The sequence below is a fragment of the Tyto alba genome, unplaced genomic scaffold (genome assembly GCF_018691265.1).
Source record: "Tyto alba isolate M040663 unplaced genomic scaffold, T.alba_DEE_v4.0 Super-Scaffold_6, whole genome shotgun sequence".
Classification (NCBI taxonomy): domain Eukaryota; kingdom Metazoa; phylum Chordata; class Aves; order Strigiformes; family Tytonidae; genus Tyto; species Tyto alba.
In genome coordinates, this window is record NW_024881327.1 from 53,215,098 (window position 1) to 53,236,803 (window position 21,706).

General features: G+C 43.6%; 1 protein-coding gene across 5 annotated transcripts in view; it reads right to left on the minus strand.

Annotated features, from left to right (window-relative positions):
• Nucleotides 1–21,706, minus strand: part of SLC4A11 (solute carrier family 4 member 11) — a 98,087-nt gene that overhangs the window by 46,754 nt on the left and 29,627 nt on the right. For 4 of the 5 annotated variants that reach the window (XM_033007063.2, XM_033007061.2, XM_033007065.2 and 1 more), the window contains exons 4-7: nt 11,526–11,572; nt 6,708–6,939; nt 6,003–6,065; nt 5,378–5,459 (exon numbers count right to left, since the gene is read on the minus strand). In XM_033007063.2, coding sequence (XP_032862954.1) covers nt 5,378–5,459; nt 6,003–6,065; nt 6,708–6,939; nt 11,526–11,572 — 424 coding nt within the window. The remainder of the gene's footprint in view (nt 1–5,377; nt 5,460–6,002; nt 6,066–6,707; nt 6,940–11,525; nt 11,573–21,706) is intronic. The other variant, XM_033007062.2, reaches the window with a different exon arrangement.

Genomic DNA, 21,706 nt, shown 5'->3' on the forward strand with positions numbered 1-21,706 from the left:
CATCAAGAAAAAAAAATTTTGAAGGGTAAATAGCCAAAGCCCAAAAAAACCTGAGAACTAGCAAGACATTTTCAGCTGACTCTAAATCAAGTCTGGTTTGGCCAAAGCCTCTAAGCTCCCTTTCAGTTTGGGTTGAGCTAAATTTGATTCTTCTTTGGTTTGGCCAGAAAGCTGAAAAAATCTATTTTCACCCAGTATTAGTCACACAAGGAAATACTGGGCTATGATTTAATGAGATGCCAGGTTGTGTTCTCAGCAATTTTATCTTGATCCTCCAATAATTGAGCTCATAAAAAGGGCATTTAAATTATAGCATGCATTCCTGCTTCACTGTCCTCCTCTCTTTCCAGGCTGTGTATCCGGCAGTGTTGAGCATGGCACTCTGATGGTGAGAGCTGGCAACGCTCCACCAAAATCACTGATACACCGAGTGACACACGCCACAGGTCTGCCCCACACCCAAGATGTTATCAGAGTAATAACACATTTCTCAACTAAGTCATAAAAAGGGTCAAAGTATGGAGACCCAAGAGAAACAGAAACCCTCTTTAAACAGGGCAAGAAAGGAAGTTAATTCAGAAACAAATTATTCCCTGCAGTAAGAAAAAGTGCCCAGCAGAGGTAATCAGCTAGCCAGCCTTTTCCTGTCCCAATGCAGAACAACAATGACACTTCTTGTTCTCATCCACTGCAAATAAATCTTCCTCCACAGAGCAGCTCCAGGCACAAGCTTTCAGAAACCAGAATTTGCAAGGCAGGAATGAAGCTGTGACCAACAAGCCAGCTCACCCGCAGCTTGGCACAGGGTTGTTTCAGCAACAATTTTGCTCCAAGCTGGATATCATTTTGGACTGGTAAATGCATAAGGAGACGTCTCCTCCCTGTACACATGCTGCAGGCATCCTTCTTCCCAGAAGATCTCCTTTGGGACCCAAATTCCTAACGAAGGGTTTGAATTCGAGAACTCCTTTTCATAACACAGCACCTGCAAGAGCTTCAGCTCTCCAAGATAACATGGGACAGCCGAACAAGGGTGGCTCAGGCACTTAAAATTAATCAGTTCTTTGAACCCTACAAATACTTGAGAGATGATGGTGGTAAATTCTGGAGAAGAGGCTCTTGTTTACAAGACTTCAAATCTTGTAATCATTCCTCTAAAGGATAATATTTGTTTTAAACAGTTGAACTGTTTAATTTCCCATAGCATCCTATTTTGCTCTTTGAAAGAAGGGGCACTATTCTAAGGAATACACCATAACTGAAGCATCTCTATTTGAAATCTATTCAACAACTAAATCAGAAGCAGAGTTTTTTTATAGACCCACAAACCTCTGGGTCTGGACAAATCCTTAATCATATGAAATAGGCTTTGCATTATTTTTTTGAGAGATCCATTCGTAACGTTTCACACAACCATCAGTTACACATTAAATCTGAGAAGTTACTACTCTTAAGTTTTCCTCTATTTGAACAGCAGTCTTGCTTGATAGCAAAACCAACCTCCCAATACCTGTTTTTGAAAGGCTACCTGGATTTTTCTGAGCTAAACTCCCCCATAGGAATCATTGCAATGACACACTATACCAGAGTAAGCAATTTTATAGTAACACTGGGCACACAAACCACTAAACCACTGTTTGCTTGCAGAGAGGCTTTTTGCCTCTGCTTTGCTTGTTAAAACAGCTTTAGCAAATCAGCTGAATGCACTGAAAAAGTAGTCCTTCACCAATCCATGTGCCAAAGGAAATGGCTCTTCAACTACTCAATCCAGACTATGAAGCAGCTTCCTTTTGTGTTTGGTTAAGGATTCAGCTTTGGAAGAAAACAATTATATCTATCTCCTGGCAAAAAGAATATAGCCTGGAAGTTGTGATGCCTGGGGAATTCCACTCGGCTCAGGGAGCATTTGCTCAATAACCCACACAGCTGTTGTTTCTCCTAGGAGGATAGCAAGGAGACAGATCCACCAAGCAGTCAAGTTAACAGTTACTTTAACATCCTCAGCATTAGGTAGCCTTCACTCCAAGGGGGGGGGGGGGGGGGCGGGGAACCCCCAAAAAACAAGAACAGGCATTTGCATCTCCATTTGTCAGACAGTGAGAAAAGCAATTGGGTGTGATAGGACTTAGCTTGTGATAAGAGCCACTTTTCCACATAATCCTCATTAGATAAGGGGGTGGGTGGGGGGTTCCTTGGGATTTCTGAGCCACAAAACTGTGCAACACCAAAACCAGTAGTTCTCACCAGGGCTTCTTCCCTACCCTTCCTGACCCAGACATGCAGAGCATCCAGTTTACCCCCTCCAGGCTCTGGGTCACGGGAGGTCTGGTGGTTCATGGGGAACTGCGAGCACCCTTCTGGCAGTACCCAGATCTGCTGCAGTCACTGCATGCTGGAGGGGTACCAAAGTACCCCCCTAAGGTCCTAGTGACAGCAGAGCTTCCTCATAGTAAACAACTGAGTATGCCTGAGGATAACAGTTCAGCACTCCCCATTCTAGGACAGGTCTGGCTACCCCTCATCCCAAGTCCTCTGACGAACCAATCAACCAGCAGCTTCACAGTGAAGCAGCAAGAGATCTCCATGCCAGCTTGTGTCTTGTTGTTCTAGCAAATGCTACGAATAGGAAAAAGAAAGAGTTGTGTCTGTGTTTTCTAAGGTATGATAACGTGTCCGTGACTGATGAAGCTCATCGGTAACTCTGAAGATTTGCTTTCTAGTTAGAAAACCATCATGTACACAAATACCTAGCAACCTTCATTCTTCTCGAGGTGAAGACTGCTGGCTAGTGGGGCATGCAGTACTGTACTACTTCCAGCTACACAGAATTTTAATGAAGGAGTCTCAGGGTTTCCATAAGCTTATGTACCCTCGTATTGCTTCTGCAAGATCAGGTTTGGGTCATTCTTGACAAAAATGCCCGAAAGCTTATGGTGAATCAGAAGCCAGCTGTTTTCCCAGACTTCAGTGGAACATTTAAACCTCAAGATCTTTAATTCCTCAACAGTTTGTTCTGTTATGTGGCTACAGCCCAGATCCATATGGTACATTTGACCTTGCTGACAGTTCAACAGACCTGAAACTGTTGGGAAAGCACCAATTCCAACAGAAGCAGAACAGCTATTTCACCCTAGGTTTTCCACACTGCTCTGCCCACTGAGAATAAATCAGATAAAGAGCAGCCTTCTTTCCAGCACAGAAGATAGAGCGAATCAAATTTTTGTATCCATTCAGAATGTTCTTCTGCAGCCAGGCTCTGTACAACTTGGTCAAAATCCTACACAAGCTTATTCTTTTTGTCTAAGCTAATTTCAGCTTTAATAGTTCTCCTCAAAATCAATGCAGAAGCAAAGCAACACTACCAAACCCGTATTTCTGAGCTGCTCTCCCTCATTAACATAATCCTACCATGATACTCAAGCCTCTCATCCACTAGGAATAAAAAGTTTAAGGTGCACAAAAACCAGCAGTACTAATTTAAAATTTAGCAAAGAGTGTAGACTAAATGCAAGGATAAAGAACACCAGATATCTTAAAAGGTTCTTCCCACTCACATGGAAAATTTTTTCATCAACAAATTCCTTTTACTTCAGAGCTTTGGAAGTTGTTTTGCAATCTGACTTCAAGAAAAATGTAAGATCTAAAAATATGGTTCACAATCTGTTGCACAATAGCTACAGCAGAAAGACAGTGCAATAATTAGGTAATTACAGTTAATAACTCATCACTGATTTCCCACCACTTTCTTCTGCCTCTTCAGAGTAACAAAAGGAAGAAACAAGGAAAGTTTTGCACAAGACACCTTCAGGCAGTAAGCTTATTTTTCAAATCATGTCTTGTCATGGAAGTTAGTATTACTCACATGGATGCATTTAAAGCTTTGGCACACTTTCTACAGAAAGGCTGAACCTACCCTTTTCAGTTTCATGTATATAATTGCAGCATTTGTATCATGACCTCTATAAATGCTTTGTTATTAAGTCAATGCTCTCCAAAGCTCCCCATAGAGCCAAGTCGCATGCCATGGTAGAAATTTCCACCCTCTACCCTTTCTAGAGCAGGATGTACATATCCTTATTGCTTCTATGCTACATAACGGCATGCAAAGTGGAGAAAACTGCTCAAAAGCCCTCTTAGTTGATCAGCACACAAAGCTCATTTTACTATATAAACTCATTTTCTTCCTTTCAAAACCTGCTCTGTACATTCCAAGAGTAGAGCTGACAGTAGCACATGCAGCACAGACATTATCCAGTTCATTTATTTTACAGAACAGAGCCCTGACAGGCAATATTTTCCTTTTTACATAGAGATTGCATCTTTCTCTTTCGTAAAAGATTAGAATGAAGAGTGGGGTTTTTTGTTGTTTGTTGGTGTTTTCCTTCAAAAAAAAAAAATCTATTTCCAAGGCAGAATACTCTACATTTTTTCCAGCCATAAGCATAGGGTAGAACTGCTAGTAGAAGGAAAGCTATTGTGACAGTTGTCCTAGCAAACTGGCTGTGAAGGCTAAAATATGTGCATGCTCTCCCCAAGCCTTTAGGCACCTATCCAACATATTCTAGTAATTTCTCTGGGAATTAACATATTTTTTGACAACTTGAATTAGAGACTGCATATGCATGAACCAACAGACAGAAGTCAAATCTCATCGCTTTGGTTGGCTCAATGACTCGGGCTCTGGCCTTCCTCTGTGAAGGGCAGTTTGGCTCATCCAACATGCTTGACTGAGACAATTTCAAAACCCAGTTTTGGTCAAGTAGAGGCTGGGGTGAAGCCACCATGTCTCATAAATCCCAGGTGACAGAGCCCTTAGTGTCTTAAGGATCTGTTCCAATGTTTAGCAGTGTTGACAATTAATCAGCATCTGAATTAATTGTCAGACAAAGTAATCAGTTTCTAAGTAGTGTTGGAATTTCTAACTTCAATTTTCAGTTACAAAGTTCAGATTTTTTCACCAAAGGACCCAAGAAATCTTTTGATACAAGTTCCCAGACTTTGGCAGGCAACGTAGTCCATGAACCAGTTTGCTTGTCCCTTTCAGACGTTCCTCTCATTAACGTTTCTCAATAATTATCATTTTCTGGCTCTGATTTTTTTCAGCATTCCTAGCTTGTTAACACCAGATTTCAATAGCATCCAAGAACTTAATGCCCTGTAGAGGCTGTGGTCACCTCTGCCCAGGCTACTGCTTGCTCATGTGCAAAGAGGAGCAAGCCCAGTTCTGAGACTGAGATCCCGCAGGCCGGGATAGATGGAGAGGACATCCTCATCTTGACTTACAAGGGCACATTCCAAACTGCTATTCTTCCCAACAGCAGTAAGTTACAAGTTTTGAGCAGCCCACCGTTTCTACTAATCTAACCCAGGTACTTACATGATACAGAGCCAGGACTGCTGATACTGCACCCCTGTGACTGTTGCTGTGACCCCTTGAATTGTATCTGATAAGAGGTGAACTAGGAAAAGAAGAGAGGGAAACATTACAGGCTTTCCACATTTGGTTTGCAACTGCAAATAACATTCCTTTCAAATGGAAGCAGAGTACTAATACCAAGCATACTTATCTGCACAGTGGATTGATGCAAGGGTGGGGGTGACAACAGAGAAAGATGGAAACGTTTGTCCTGATGCTTTTGAATTCTGTCCTTAAACTATTCACAGCTTGGAAAGGCAGCTGTTTTCTCCTCCCAACATCAATCTACTGCAGTATTAGGTTATTAGATTAGCATTATTCAACACGCACACACAGAGACAGCACTGGAAGAGGCATTGCCATCTGAATCCCCTGCCCTCTCTCCCCCTCTACCTAATTACTGTTCTCCGATCATTTTATGGCACTGCTTAACTTTTCTTTATCGGCAGAAAGCCTAAATTAAAGAGATTATAAATGCAAAGCTCTAAGACAGGTAGCAAGAAGTAACCAAAGCATGAACATGCTTACTACATGCTCAGGACTTGACATATCTGTTAAACAAATTCACTCAGGTTGTGACAGTTACATTTGAGGTGCGATGTACATGTTTGTATATTCATTCCTGTTGACTCTGAAACATCATGGGTGCCTACAGAGAAACAACGCTTAGTTAAGCTTCTTTACATCTTGGGCTAAAGGTAGCGGTTTAGTCTATGCTATGACATTTGCTGATAATTTAAGGTGACACGTGAGCCAACAGTGTTGGCTAGGGCTGCCCTAGTTGAGTTTCTGGAGGAAAATGAAGCGCCTCTCATCCCTTCCAGTGGGCTGGGAGCAACGCGAAGGCTCATCCCTCCCCAACCAATTACTCATTCAAAGCAGAGAAAATTCTCCAGCCTGTGTGAATTCCAATGGAGAATCACAAGGCAAAGGAGCCATTTCTGAAGAGACAGCAGCAAGTGTCTCCTTGCTGAAGAACATCAGACAATTGTCTGAGGACAAGCACACCTAAGGGGTCCAAACAGACAAGACACTCCAGGTGCTGTAGACACCCCGGAGAACACCACTATGTGTCATCTTAATGAAACAGGGGCAAGACTCCATCAAAACATAAAAACCCTGGAGACATGAGACCCTTCAGTCTGAGTGACATGGAAAAATAAACCCCCAGGGTCACGTGCAACATGCAAGTCTGTGGACCATGCAGTAGTGAGTGTTCAACACACTACCAATGGAAAGGATGACAACTTAACAGTATCCCGCAGGCAAAAGTGAATCAAGAGTTGATTACCATTCCCTTCCCGTGGAGTCCCTGAATCTGTGAATAAAGTGCTCATGATTTTTTCAAAGTTGCAGCTTGGCTCCATGTTCTCAGGATCTTCAGCAAAGTGTTTCAGCATCTCTCGAAGAACATCGTCCAACGAGGTAGCTGTTTCATCAAGGATGATGCTGGCTCTGGCCAAGAACCCATCCAGGTCTCGGTGGGCTCTGACTTCCTCCTCAAAATTCTTTAATTTCAGGTACTGTGTTAAGAAGAAGTCATAACATTAGACAGCTACACACAACACCGAACAGCAAAGGATCCGTGTAGCTCACAAGCAGTTTTGTTGAGGTTACTGCTGCCCAACCAATGATTCTGGAATCGCTTTGACCATTCAGATCACATGATAGAAGGAAAGGAGTTTTACACATTGATGCATTATTCATTAACACATTGAAGGTTTGCATTTTCAAGGCTCATCCTAACAGCATGCCCACTGATGAATGCCTAGGCACCATTTATACCGTGACACAGAAAGCAAATTAAAAAAATTGGTTCTGTTTTCTTTTTTGCCTAGGATAAAGCACATGAGTTAGCCCAAAAGTAAAAATGCTTAAGGTAGCAATTAAAATCCTCTTTTGGTTTAAATAATTCAAGCAGTTTGCAGAAATGTGAGAAAAGTTATTTGGAAGTAATGGACTCTGAAGTCAGCAGCATGAAAAATTAACAGTATGCATCTCAGTGCAACCTAACTCAGTTATTCTCAGACTGGGAACCATCTCTCCCCAATGTTCCCAGTTCGGGAGCCAGGAGGGGGAGGTGGGGAATGCCATCCAGCCCATCACCTTCTTGGACACTTCTTAAATTTCTATTGTTCCTAATCCCCAGAGAGTTTTCTTCCTTTGTGCATAACATTTAGCTTTGAATCCATGAAAAAGACATCAGACAGAGGCTGAGACTGTCTCAGCTCTCTGCTGGTTCCCTTTGCTGTCCCAGACTTGTTGGCCTTGAGATGGAAGAAACAGCCATGCTGTATTACAGAACCTCAACTCCTTTCTGTATTCGTCAGCTGTGAAGTTCGTTAACTGAGTGATCAAACTACAAGTGCACTGTTCCCATTTCATAGTCCTTGGAAATCCACACACAGTTAGCACTCACAGTACTGGTCAAGGACTGACAGTCCTGTCCTCTACTTCAACAGCTTAAGATTGAGTGAGGAAATGGAACTGCACTTTGTTATATGGATCTTCCTTCCGAAAGGAAACCAGCCAGGCTTGAATTCATGATGTTGAGGACCAGATTGTCAAGATACATTTAAACACCGAGTTCCCCTTAAGCTCAGTAAGAATCAAGCTCTGAATCGCTTTTACAAATCTGACACCAAGTTGCCTCCACAACAAGGACCTTGGCACCTTCTCCCCCAAGTTACAGGGCCACCCCAGAGCCTGACTCATGGATCCCCTCCTCTCACACGTACCCTCTCTACCTTTTCCATTTATAGCCTAGACACAGGGAAAAAAATGCTAACATCTCACTAATTACTGTAATTATCACAGCAACTATCAAGTTGTCAGTATACATCCATTGCAATTAGCACTGTTTTACTTTGCATCAATCACTCCTTACACAGCATCCTGGAGAGGGAGGATTCTCTGGAGGATTTCAGCTCCCACCCCCAAGGCTTTGTTACCATCTGCTCTCAGGAGAGGAGACAGCAACGCAGCTACTCTACACCTCTACCTAAAAGAGATGATACAACTGCAAGTGGCCGAGTCAGTCTCAAATTATCACTGCACGAGAGCAGGTTAAAACACCTATCACCATCTGTGATGCTGGTGCTTGTGGGGTCACCATATGACTAGCAACCACTTCCCAAAGGTAACTTGTTTCAGTTTGTCTGGCATGCAGAGTCCAACCTAGGATGTACGTTCAAACAGCAAAGAGGCCAAATGACCTAGACGGGATTTAACAAGGTGGGTGGCAGAGGAGGTACCCAGGGAGATATGAGGAAGCTTAAGAGCATTGGGAGTGCCACGGTTCCAAGGAGCTTTCAAAAAAAAGCAAGAGTGGTTTTGTGTCACCATCTTCTCCCACACATGAAAAAAGTCACCAGAAGCAGAAGTATGGAAGGAGAAAGTTGAGGATAGATGAGGGACAGTAGAAATGAATCAAAGGCACTCAGAAGAGGGCTATAATCTGCTCACATCCTCTCAATCAAGACTGATCCTCCAGCGACCTGCACCTGACAGCATCATTTGCTTCTTGTGGCAGGACAGCACTGTCAGCAGCTTACTGCAAGTCATAAGGAATTGGCTCCAGCTCTGCACAGGTTTCAGACAATGCCTTAGGCAAATAATTTTCCATACCTCAGTCCCGTTTTATTCCCCTGCCCCTGGTCCTTTATAGGAAATCAGGCCAATACCCATTCTTATTATCACTCCTATAACATTGGGGAAAATATGCACATTAAACCACAAGGCAACTAGCCACCATGAAGAGGATATAAATATAGCATTCCCTGAGACAAACCAAAATGAGATTAGTGGAAGCACTGGCACAGCAGCGCCTCGGAGATAGCTCAAACAGAACTGTTCCAGTCAGGACACCCAGTGGTTTCAGGAGAGATTAATGATTGCTCCTTCACAAATATATTTAGCTAGATAGCTAAGTCACACCAGGATACTTGATGCTGGAAACCTGATGCTGGAAACTGCTTAGCAAGAAACCCAAGACAGTTATCCAATAGGCCATTTTAATAGCATTGAGTATCCTTGATTGCAAAGCTGCACATTACATCGTGGCAAGAACAAAGGCTGTTGTGCCAAAGAAGGGGGAAACATGTTGAAATGGCCTTCCCTGACTTCAGGCAGGTCTCTTGCCAAAGTCACACACACTATCTATGCAAAACAGAGTGATCAACACTCATGAAGGTGGCCCAAAATACACATTCTCTACTGGGTGGCTACTTTGGACACCACCCCCACTTACAGACGCTGCAAGAACCTTACAAGAAGGGGTGTCCAAAAAGCATGCTGTCCTGAGCAGAGCTCTACCTGTGCTGTTGCCACAGTCACTTGGGCCAATTCCCTCAGAAACACACCGTGATAGTGATTAAATAGTTCAAACCATGGCAAGGAGTTTCTCCCTATTTATGCCTACCAAGTGCCATGCCAGATAGCAACTTTCCTGAAACACAGAGTGGCCTTCCAACACTCCTAAAGCGGCCCAGGAACCACAGGCTACCACCAGAGATGGAGACAACCTAGCAGGGAAATGTTTCCACACAAAGCTTCTGACCTGACCACTCTTCTGCTAGGGATTCCCTCTTCCCAGGCACTTGGAGTCATCTCCTCTATGACTCAGGTCCCAATTTCCTTTGCATTTGAAGCACAAAATTTCCACTTGTCCTCCCTGGAGGCAAAAACTGGCAAGGGTAACTTTTCTCAAGCCCTGTGAAAGCATGCTAGCTCTCTTATTTGTTGCTCAACAACACACTAAAATGCTCAAGCATGAACTATAGGACAGAAAAGCAGGAATCCTGCAGGTATGATAAGGAAAAATAAAATAGAAGAGACATTTACACGTTAGCAGTTTCCAACTATTTCTTATCAGATGCAGATCCTGCATTTGGGCTTAGGACTTGCACTTTAAGTGATTAAGTTCTTAAGTTACTTTCAGTCAAGTGTATACAACCCAGAGAACCTTGGCACTAGTGTTAAGACAAGACAAATTATTAACAAAGGCATTTCCATTCCTGAGCACAGAATAGCCTATTTTAACTTCTATAACTTAAAAATCAAACAATGTTTCATATTTTTTTTTGCCATTGGTGGGGTTTTTTGGTTTGGTTTGGTTTTGTGTTTGTTTGGTTTTGTTTTTTCTTTTTTTTTTAACTTGGGGGAAAGGTTTCTTCTACTAAAGCTATTACACATTTTCTTCCCCCTACTAGTTCAGCCTGCTGAAATACCTTTTCAGGATTTGAGCTGGTTTAGAGGCCTAAAGCAAAGCAGAGTTAAAGAACTCTCTGGGATTCCCTAAAAGCTCCCAAGGCCTTGGTATACAGATTTAAGAACTCAAGTTACAGCCTTCAATGAAGCCTGCAATATATGAACTATCAGGATAAGCGATGCTACAAGTTCTCGCGCAGCCAGCCAGCCCCTCCAACTGGCAGACAAGGCAAGAGTCAAGACAACTTAAAGCACCATGAGCCATATCTCAGCCCCAAAGGCCAAGACCTCATGTGATATCGACTATCATCTCATTTCCTCTCTGTGTACTTCCATTTGTAGCAATACAGCCTGTATGAGGTATTTTTTCTTGCATTTCCAGCTTATCATTATTGAGTTACAGTCTTGCGAGCAAGTGTAAACTAAGGGTTGTTTCCTAATCATCCTCCTAGACCACATGTTTCCAGGGAATTCGTTCCTGCTGAACCTCATGAAGGCAGCTCTGATTAGCTGGAATAAACAGGAAACCAAATCCCAGCAATGTCTACTGGGTGTTTCTGCTTTCAGCTCAAGAGGAGCTCAGCCGCCTGAACCTCTATGGTGCATGCTTGGATCCCTTTGCAGACAGCTGCAAAGAGAAAGTGATGAATTAACATGTCATGGAATTGTCTGGGACAAAAAGCAATGGAACAATCAGAATTACAGAAAAATTGTTTGGAGACTGAGCACCACATGGGTTTTTAGGTTTAAAGACAGAGGAATTCAAGGAAAGAGGCATTAATACGCCTTCTGTTTAGGCCAGTAAAACACAGCTCCCCACCCCCACAGAGTGCTTCAAGATTCTTTTCTCTGATTCCAGATGATGAAAAAAATAAACTGATCACACACCACCCCTACTTACCTTCCTTGATGTGTGCAGTAACACGCAGCCAGCACTTTCATTTTCAGCTGAAAAGAGGAACAAAAAAAAAAAAAGATAAAAATCAAAAAAGTGTTACTATCACAGGTACCTGACAGGCAGCAGGAAGCAAGGAGAAGGCTCTGAACAAGGTGAAGTATCAGTCTCTTGGCAGAGGATGTTCTCTAGAGAAAAGCAGAGATTCAATTTTTACAACATTTCCCATTTTGGAAGTATAAACCAAGTGCAGAAGCAGCATTTGTCATTATCTGATCAGTTGGGGTTTGTGTTATGAAGCTTTTTTTGTTGTTTGTGTTTGTGGGGTTTTTTTTGTTTGTTTTTTGTTTTTTTTTTGTTTTTTCTTCAGATTCCTTATGTATTTTTGCTCTTCACATTTCTTCCCATCTCTCCCCCAAAATATTTAACTCCTAATCCTTTAGGTAATCATTTAATCCAATGTTGTTTGATAGATTGAGGCTAAGATGGCATGAGTCACACTCATTTGGAAACCATTCTTGTCCTCATTAAAGAATCAACAATAGCACCCAGGCACTTCCAAGGGAGCAGGCTGCAAGAGATCACACACAGTGACTTGAAGATGAGCACATTAATGTCCTGTCAACTCACCACGCTGCCTCCATAAATCTAAGTGTAAAGCAACAGAGCTCTTGGGAAAGAAATTTGCTGTTTAGAGACTATTAAACATCACTTAATATGCAGCTGAGATACAGGGACGGGGGTACCCAGGAAGTTCCCCGTTCAAGCTTTCAAGCACCAACATTCACATTTTCTTAGGGTATCTAATAAATCAGTTTTTGGGTTGTAAGCTAAACAAAAAATAAAACCCAGTTGGTTTTGCCACAAGCTCACTCTATACTGCTTGCACTCAAAGCAGCAGCTTCTCTGTAGCATCACTAGTACCACAGATACTGCCTGTGCATCCTTCTCCTTAAGTCCTCACCTTGACAGCCTCCAAAAAACCCACAAGACTGAAACACATGAACAGTTTTCATTCAAATGAGCATAGTGACAGGATGGAAAAAACCCACTGAAGACCAAAAGCTTTTCCAGAGGCCAAGCTGTGGAAAAGTACAGAGATGTAACATAGTTACAGCTATTCAGATTAGGTTTTTGTTTCCTTTCCAGATCTGGAATTCCAAATCCTAACCTATAAAAAACACTGCAATCCCATTTCACAAGCACCTTCAAGCCCAGCCCTGCTACTTTCCAAAAAATAAGCTGAGGATGCAATTCACATGAGAACAACAGAACTCCAGAAAAGAAATTACTTTTTTTTTTTTTTTTGCACACAGAAAGCTGCTTTAACCAAAACCATCCCTGATCAAACAGGAATTCAAGTCATGTCCATGGTGGGTTTAAAAGGCTGCAATTCAAATCAGGAGCAGAGTTGACTGCAGTAGAGAAGAGGAAAAGGATTGCCTTCATCTCTCACTGAACAAAGTAAGATGGGTCAGAGGCTTTGGTTCCATCACCCAACTTCTCCCAAAGTTCACTTGGATGCTGTACATGTGATTAAAATCATTCACTTAGACAAGTCCACTGGTGCAATGGTCCCAATTATTACTGCTTTTAACACATCTTTTGGAAAACACAAGCTGTTTCATCTAAAAAATGCTATTTATTATTAAGAAGCATGCACCCAAATAAACCAGAAACATCAAGCATCTTCCCCAGGCTCTTACATTTGTAGTTCTCCAATGCTCACTTACTCAATTTACAGCCTAATTACACATGCGAAAGTATGCTGGAAGATTTAGAAGCCATAAATATTCATTGAGGAGAAAACATGTTTTGGTTTTTCTGCTCTTGCAAGAAATAGTTCTAGAGAGACAAAAAAATACCCACAACCCTGAACAATAGCAAGCACCTGCTAAAGAGAGATATCTGCATATCTGCAGTCTGTCCTTACAGATGCATGGAAACGCAAAAGAAATTCATGTTGTCCTTTTATCGTGCAGCAACTCTTGGTTCCTCTTATCAGCTTCAAGTGTGTATCAATCTTCGCTGACAGCTCTCTCAGGTACTCATCTCAGAGAAGCACCAAGTGCTGCTTTATCAACACAAGTGAAAACATCTAATTACATTTGTTGGACCAGGATCTTTCAAACTTCTCAAAAGAGCTGTTCTGGGTATGGAGGGGATGCTTTGGAAGGCCCAGAGCCTCATTCACCATTTCACCCAAGCAACACACCACTCAGACTTGATCCAGGGAAAGGAAGGCAGCTGGATATGGCCATCCCAGTTCTGGGCTGTTATCTTAAAGGCTCATTGAAGCACTGTAACATGACTCAGGGATAGTAGCAAATCCACTGGAACATGAAAAACTGGAGGGGAAAAATACAAAGAGACTTCCCAAACGCCCTTCTGTCTGGCTTATGAACCATTTACTTACTGTGGGGGAATCCACTAGACAATGTGGGATAAAATGCTCCACGAGGTTGCCCACGACACATCCACTGGGAGATGGCTCAGCTAAAGCCCAAGGCCAACCACCACTAGCCTGCCACCCATTTTCTCCTCCTTCACGGCACTATCACAGCTTCTCTCCAGTTACAGGGGAGCTGAAAAGATGCAACACCCTTGACCCTTGCGCCTCGATGGAGGAGCCCTCCATGGGGATAAAATGGATACAGAAAACCACGGATTCACTCTCTACTGTCAAGGAAGAAACTAGCCACAGTCATCAGTTTTATCTTGCTACCAGGAGTAATAACTAGATTTCACACCTGAATGTCAGGATTAAGCATGCTTAAACAGAGACGATGTGAAGGCCATTTTTTCCTTAGTATTTTTTTTTTTTTTTTCCTATTTTTGCAGTCCTTGCTGGACAAAGTAGGCTGTAAAAGTCTACTGTAAGCACGCTAGCTAGCTATGGGCATTATTGTCTCTACCCTCACACACAGTTAAAGGAGAGCTGCCAGGGGTGACTGACCTTATCTGTTAGGCTGTGATCCAGGTTCTGCCCAAGGGAAAACCAGAAAGGCAGCAACGCATCTCCGACATCCCCTGGCAGCCACATCAAGGCAACACGCATATCCCGAATTTCTAGGATGCACGCACACAAGCGCGCAGCGTTACTGAATACGCTACAAGCGACTCGCTGGGAGCTGACTTCAGTTTCAGCAACAACGGATGAATTGCCAACGTTAGAGCTACACTTGTGGCCTCGTGTCAGCACATTTGGAGCCCTGTCAGAGGGCACTGTGGCATGCCTCCATTTTTTTACTTCCCATTATTCACAGAACGAGACCCATCCAGCTTCAACATGAATAAGGAGATTTAATACTTGGAAGCAAGAAATGCAGCATGAAATTTATTTGCTATACTCCATAACGGTTTCATCCCTGCTGCCCTTTACATGACATCCCTGATAGCAACCCAGAGAAATTAAATACCCTATTTGCTTCCCCTCCACCCTGTTTATCTAATGCAGTCTATGAAAAAAACACCCTGAAAACAAACCCATAAAAGTCATATGCCAAAGTTTAAGTCTTTTCACCTTCTGTCTTAAAAGATTCTCCTTTCACTTCAGATCCGCTTTCCATTCCTTCCCTTGTACAGGTCCTCAGTGCTGCTCTTAGCACCTGAGAAGACCCGAAGATCTTTGGAGCAAAGCCACCATTGGATGTCTGCAGCATCCTAAGACCATATTTTCCTTTGGGATAAAGGGATGGAAATTGGAAATCAAGAACCTTTTGGCTGTGCAGACTTCCATGCACATTGTTTTAGATCTACATGTACTCCCCAGTGCATCTACACGGTAAATAGGCTAACAAATCAGAGCAGATTACTACACTAGCACTTCCATGTTTTTCTCAGGAAAATGTCAAGGATCTGGTGTAAGTGGAAGTCTTTATGGTTTGGGGTTTTTTATTATAAGAAAAGCTATTTTATCTGGGCTTTCTTCAGGGGTCGGAGCAAATCTAAGTCCAACTGCTCGTGTTGAACCACACTCTAAGCAGCAAAAACTTCCGATTTTAGATTCTGTTGCCTTAAAAAATATAAACAAAAACACATCAGCACATGGCATGACAGAAGCTTGTTAGGGGAAGTGGAGATACCTCTAACTCCTCATTGGCAGTGAGATTGCACAAGCAGGATCTCAAGGGGATCCTTTGCTTTGCTGTCCTGCCATGGCTGTGTCAAGTCTGGACTCACCCCCATCAGATGTGAGTAATTTTGGTTAAATACTGTTAGATAAATAACTGTGTCCCAACTATCCCTCATTCCCATGACAGGGTAGTGGGCTGTGCTGCAGCAGAAAGGATGAATCCAGCTGATGTTAGGCTTCTTAAACCAACGCCAAGTGTTAAAGGCAGGTGGGAATAAGGAACTAGCTGCAAGTTTCTGGAGCAGGCTGAAAAGGAAAACCTCAGCCCAGTAATGCTCAGCACAGATATCGCAATGGCTGGGCAGGGGAAGGCCTATCACCTCAGGCTCTTCTGGAAACCGTGGAGGAATTGGAAAGAGACACAGGTAGCACAGACTGACCAGGGCTCTAGTACAGAGCCAGGAACAAGATAAGCATGCCAAGCGCTGTGTCCCTACTTGTCACATCCCCCATCTCAGACACGCATGCACTACAAAGCAAAAATTTAAAAAAGCCACAATAGGTTTTGTCATTAAGTTTGGGGCAGGGGAAAAAAAAGTGTGTTTTTCCACACAAACTAGAGGGACAGGGCGCACAGAATCCCAAAGGAAGCTGCCCCAAAGCAAACAAGGTGAAGCACCTAAAAGGGAGAATGCTGCCTTCATACAGAACCACCCACACTACCCCAGCCCCCCTGCACCTCCCTCGGCTTCGTAAGTACCGCTTTGAAAACACCCTTGTCAGGAAATTTGGAGGGAGGCTGTCTTCCCCCGCCCCCCCAACACAATCGGTGTATTCACTTTCCATTAGAGTATAGGAAGCTTCGGGAGCCCAACATCCCGCGCTGACATCAAACTGCTAAAACAGGAGTTATCAGATGGAACGCGTGGGTCAGCATTGTGCCTCGAGACATAAAAAGGACCTTGGTATTAATGTGAGGAAATGTGACTATTGTGTGCAGAATGATACCCATTCAGGCCCAGACCACTTGTCTCTGGACGCTACTCTCTCTGGAATATCCTTGGCGCCAGCATCTAGCATTTCTCCTTATCCCCTTAAAGAAAAAAAGTCACCTCTGCAGGGGCTGGGCTGTGAGTTAGAGCACCGTGTTTTGCTCGGAGCAGCAGCGGCGGGTGTGCACGTGCGTGCCTCTGGAGCAGATTACAGGAAACTGTTGATTCTCCGTATCTAGGAATGATCAATTGTCCAGAGGGTGGAACAGGCTTTAGTTTTTCATGAAGCATAAATCATGTTCCGTTATTTCCCCCCCACCTCCCAACAAAGCCATATCATCCTTTGTGATCGGCTTCTCGCTGCCATCAGGATTTTGCCTTGTTCCCCCCCAAAAAACTGTTTCAGGGATCTCTCTGCTGCTAAACCCACCAGTCTAAGCATCAGCTGTAAGTGGCAATGCATGCCACAAAAGTTGAGCGGCTACAGCTCCACAAATCCCTGATAAATTGTGCCCAAGTTTTTCCTAAAGTCCTATGCAAACCTCCCTATTGCAATCTGGGGAAAGGAGGAGAAGGTGAATTGTTTTAAATATCCAAACTGCAAGAATAAGGTCCAAACAATGAAAATATTTGCTTGGCTGATTTAAGAGAGCTGCCGAGCAGATAAGGACACTGTGACTGCCAGCAAGGCTGTGGTCCCACAAACCACACAGACCCACTGTACTAAGTGAGGCTTGTGTTGCCAGTCCACCAACTTTAAGGCTCACCCTAAACTAAACTGCTGTATTCATTTGCAGGGATTTATTTCCAAGCGTGCTGCAGATAAAGCAGCAAGTGGTTGAATCCCCTAGTTTGATATTTCTGCGAAAGGCTGAAGGGACTTGGGTAGGTACACCTGCAGCTCAGGCTCTAGAGGGATTTATGGAAAAGCCCATGTATAAAATACAAAGCGACAGTCAAATTCACATCCAGAGCACCAAGACAAAATAGTTCATATGCTTCTAGCCAGGTGAGAGATTAGGAAAGCAGTTGTAAAGCCATGTATGAGTCTACAAGCCACTAGATATCTAACCTAGTAGCTATGAAATAAGCAGGGCTTGTAGAACACCAGTCTGGAGAGGAAAGAGTTCCCCCCCCACTGCACAAACTCACTAATACTCATCATCATCTCTGGTACAGAATCCCAGGGAACAAAGCATCAAGCTAGATTTTTCTACCTGCAGCACAGGAAAGGCAACATCCCTGCTCCTGTGGTGGGGGCTCCCCCTCTCAACCTCGGGCAAGGGTGTGGGGAAAAGGGACTTCATTTGGGACAGGAACCCAGTATTGACTCCTGCAAAAATACATGCAGCAGGGCACAGGCCTAACATTTCACTTGTACATATTTATTCTGACTTCAGAACAAGTCCCAGTCTCCAAAAAACATCCTGGTCTTCCCCCAAAAAACGCAGATCCCAGGTCCAAAAGAATTTAGCTTCAGATAAAGACTCACCTTCACATTGGAGCTACTAACATTTGCTGAAAACAGAAGTCTTGCCACCAAAACCTCAGCTGGAAGGATGAAAGGCAGAAGAGAATAAAAAAAGCCTTTCATCATCTACCACAAGGCAATAAAACACCCAGGAGACAGGACCCAAGTGTCAGGACTGAGCAGCATTTTAGTGCCTAGGCATCTGCACTGATTTGAGTTCAATATTCCATGCAACAGCAGCCAGTATTAACTAAAAATGACATAAGCCATACCTTAAAACCCTACATTTCTTCAAGCTACCCTGTTTTACACATATCTGTGCACACAGCCCAGCATTTTATGACAATGGTTAATTGTCAGAGTTTTATGGGCCATGCTGTTTTTTGTTGGCTCAACATTTAATCCCACGCAATGATCTTTTTAAAACAGAATTATAGTAACGTGCATCCAATTATGCTCATAGTACATCCATCATATGGAGATTAACAGGTTGACAGGATGGCAGAGCTGTCGCTGCATCTGCAATTCCACTTACGTTGCCTGCCAGCACCCAGACCCTGGGGTACCAACTCATCCCCTCCCCAGATGGAATTTTTGAATCTTTTAGCCCTACACTAAGGTGGGCAGCAACGTCACAGCAGCTCACCAGAAGAGGTTTCCAGCAGGAAGGAATTTGGACACCATGTACAGCCAAGAGACCAAACTGACGACCAGAGCGTGCCCACAGAGACTCACAGATATCACAGAGCAGCTATTTATCTTATTTCAAGTCACCTTAGACATTTTTTTCTGCTGGAGATTGAGCAAGTTATTTTATGCAGCAACTGCATCTGACACTAGGGAACAAATCAAAATGAACAGCACTGAAGAACCCTCTTTGCAAAATATGGCCCATGGTCAGTCCCTCTCTGGCCAGGCAGAATCTGCCCAAGCCCCAGCAAGTGTTGCAATGGGTTGCATGACACAATAGGGCAATATTGAGCCCTCTGGCACAAGGAAGCCTTTCAGCTCAAAGGTTTCATCCAGTTTGGAGAAAACAAGAAAATGGGATGGGAAAGGAAAGACGTCATTCCCACACTTGGTTTTCCTCTGTGTTTAATAACCACCAGAGGATCTTGTAGGATCCTGACGCACTAACTTCCACTGGGATTAGAAATTAGGTGTTCGGGGGACCTTGTGCTGCCTGGAGAAAACCTGCTTTTTTATTTTCCTCCTTTCTTTTCAGCCTGTTTTGCTAGAGACAACCACTGCAAGTGCTCAGCTCCAGTTTTGTTCCAGGAACGCAAATCTTAAGTATAAAACAAAGATCCCACAGAGAGCAGCAGCAATGCAAGGGCATTTCTGAAAAGTGTCCTCTTGCAGAGCTGAATAAGGAACAGCACACTCCTAGACATACCTCAGACATGGCATGGTTAAACCTCATTTCTGGAAGTAGTTTAGGAAGCTTGTGAAGAGGGTATTTTTTTTCAGCAGTTAAGGCTACTTTTGTTAAGAGTTTAAGGGCCTCATCTCAACCACTTTCAACCACCTGAAAAGTCAGCTTTTCAGGATGATCAGCTATGCCCTCTGCAGCTGGAGGCTGATTTAGTAAATCCACTCTGGAAGATGCTTCAGTAAAACCACCTCTGAGAAAGAACTGACAGCCTAGATGACTCAAACACCTGGAGTCTGAGGAATCCCAGGCCTGATAGCCAAAATCCAGCTTCTTTATCTGGGCTGCTTCAATGTTGTAATGGAAAAAAAAGTAAAAATAAATCTCACTTCACACCTGCCCATATTGAAAGTCTGGACTTTTGTTCTTTCTGAAGCCCATTTTTAAAACTTCCATACTTCCATCTGAAAGGGGACTCCAGTACATCAGAAGTCCATTTTTTCCTTAAAAATCCTAAACATCTCAGCTGAAAAAGGATGCAACTAATACCAACACAAACATCAGTGCTTGAGGGAAATAAGGAAGCCTTTTTTGTCCTGTTTTGAATGGAAGGGAAAACACTTATAAAAAGCCCAGGAGGACACATAAGGAAAATCAGCTTTCTTCAGACACAGAAGAATCCACAGCACTCACATTCCTCATCCCTGAACAATGCACCCCACGGCATTAAGCCCAGACTTGTCATAGCACAGTACAGTTCCCCTTAAATCTTTCAATTAAGATGGCATTTGTAAAATTGCAGGCTTGAAAATTGCTAGATATTATTCTGAAGTTAAAGTCACTGCTCCAATTCAAAAAGACTTCAAGATAGTCAAACAGATGTATGGGCCATGGCTACTCTGCATCACTGTTTCCAGTAATTCCTCACTAAAGAACAACTGGGATTTGCTTGTAATCTAAAAATAAATTTCAGCAAACTTAAAGGACTCTCCAATACAGTGATACCAGGGATAATCCAGAGTCCTTGAATTTAATCTCCAAAATAGTCAGTGCCCACACAGGCAGGCTCCAGGATTCTTCCAGCTGCTGGGACGAAACCCAGACTGCTGCTATATCCTAGAGCCACATTTTCCCAGGCACATAGCACAAAATCCAGGTTTTGCTAGCCCTCCTCCCTCACCATTTAGCATGTGCATTACAGACAATGTTAAAACGGTGTGCTAGAGGCAAAAACAACCTTTAGAGCAATCTATGGATTTTATTCCTCAACAGCAAGCATTTTAGATATCGTCACAATCTGTGTTAACTAGGCTGTTTGGAAGTCTCCTCCACCTTGCTCCCTGTATTGGGCAGAGTTAACAAAGGATGCTGGCTTGGCAGGGAGTACACAAAGAGCACAGTTCCGGGCAGACATGTCCATCTGCAACATGACTGCACAACCACCTATACAAGACAAGCCACGGTTCCAAGCTGGTACCACGACTCCCCAAGGCTGGAAGCCCCAGGGGTGCGTTTTGCTGGTGGGTTCACCCCCAGCACACACCGTCCTCTTCCCCTGCAGCGAGCCGCCCTGAGGCAGGCACAGATCCTACTACAGCATATTTGGGGGAACTCAGCGCTTGGGCCCTCACCTGGAGCAGGTAGTTTGTATTTATAAACAGAACACAACAGCACTTCCCTGTACCGTAGACATAGCTGTATGCTGTGGGGGCCTGACCTCCATCAGAGGTATTTAGCATGCTGGTTTTCTCCTCATTTTTGCTACATGCCTCAGAGCAGGTGTAGGGATTGCTTGCCTTGAGCCAGGCTGATTAAACCCAAAGGCATCTGTCCAACCAAAAAGTCCTTTTACACTCTTCCCTTACCCAGCTCCTGTGGAGCGCAGCGACAGACCCAGGCAATCCGTGACTCCAACTCACCTCCAGCATTTTAATTAAAGCATGATCAAAAAAAAAAAAAAAGCTCCAAAGCCCTTGGGGAGATGCAGAGCCATGTTTGAATTATCTACAGGGATGACACACACCAAAAATCCAAATTTCTCACTAGAAATGGCACTCTTCCAATGACCAGGCCACAGCAGCAGCAAGAGCAACAGCAAGGTCCTAAGCCCCACACTTGAGGCCTTTTTAAAGAAGGGGGGCAGGAAGACAAAGAGGATGGCTGAAGACCTGCCCAGCAGCCACACTTTTATTAAGTTTTCCCCAAATCGCCCCAAGACTCCGCAGTGAGGAACAAATGGCTGCATCTCACCCCGTTTTGAGGGGGGGTGTGTATAGG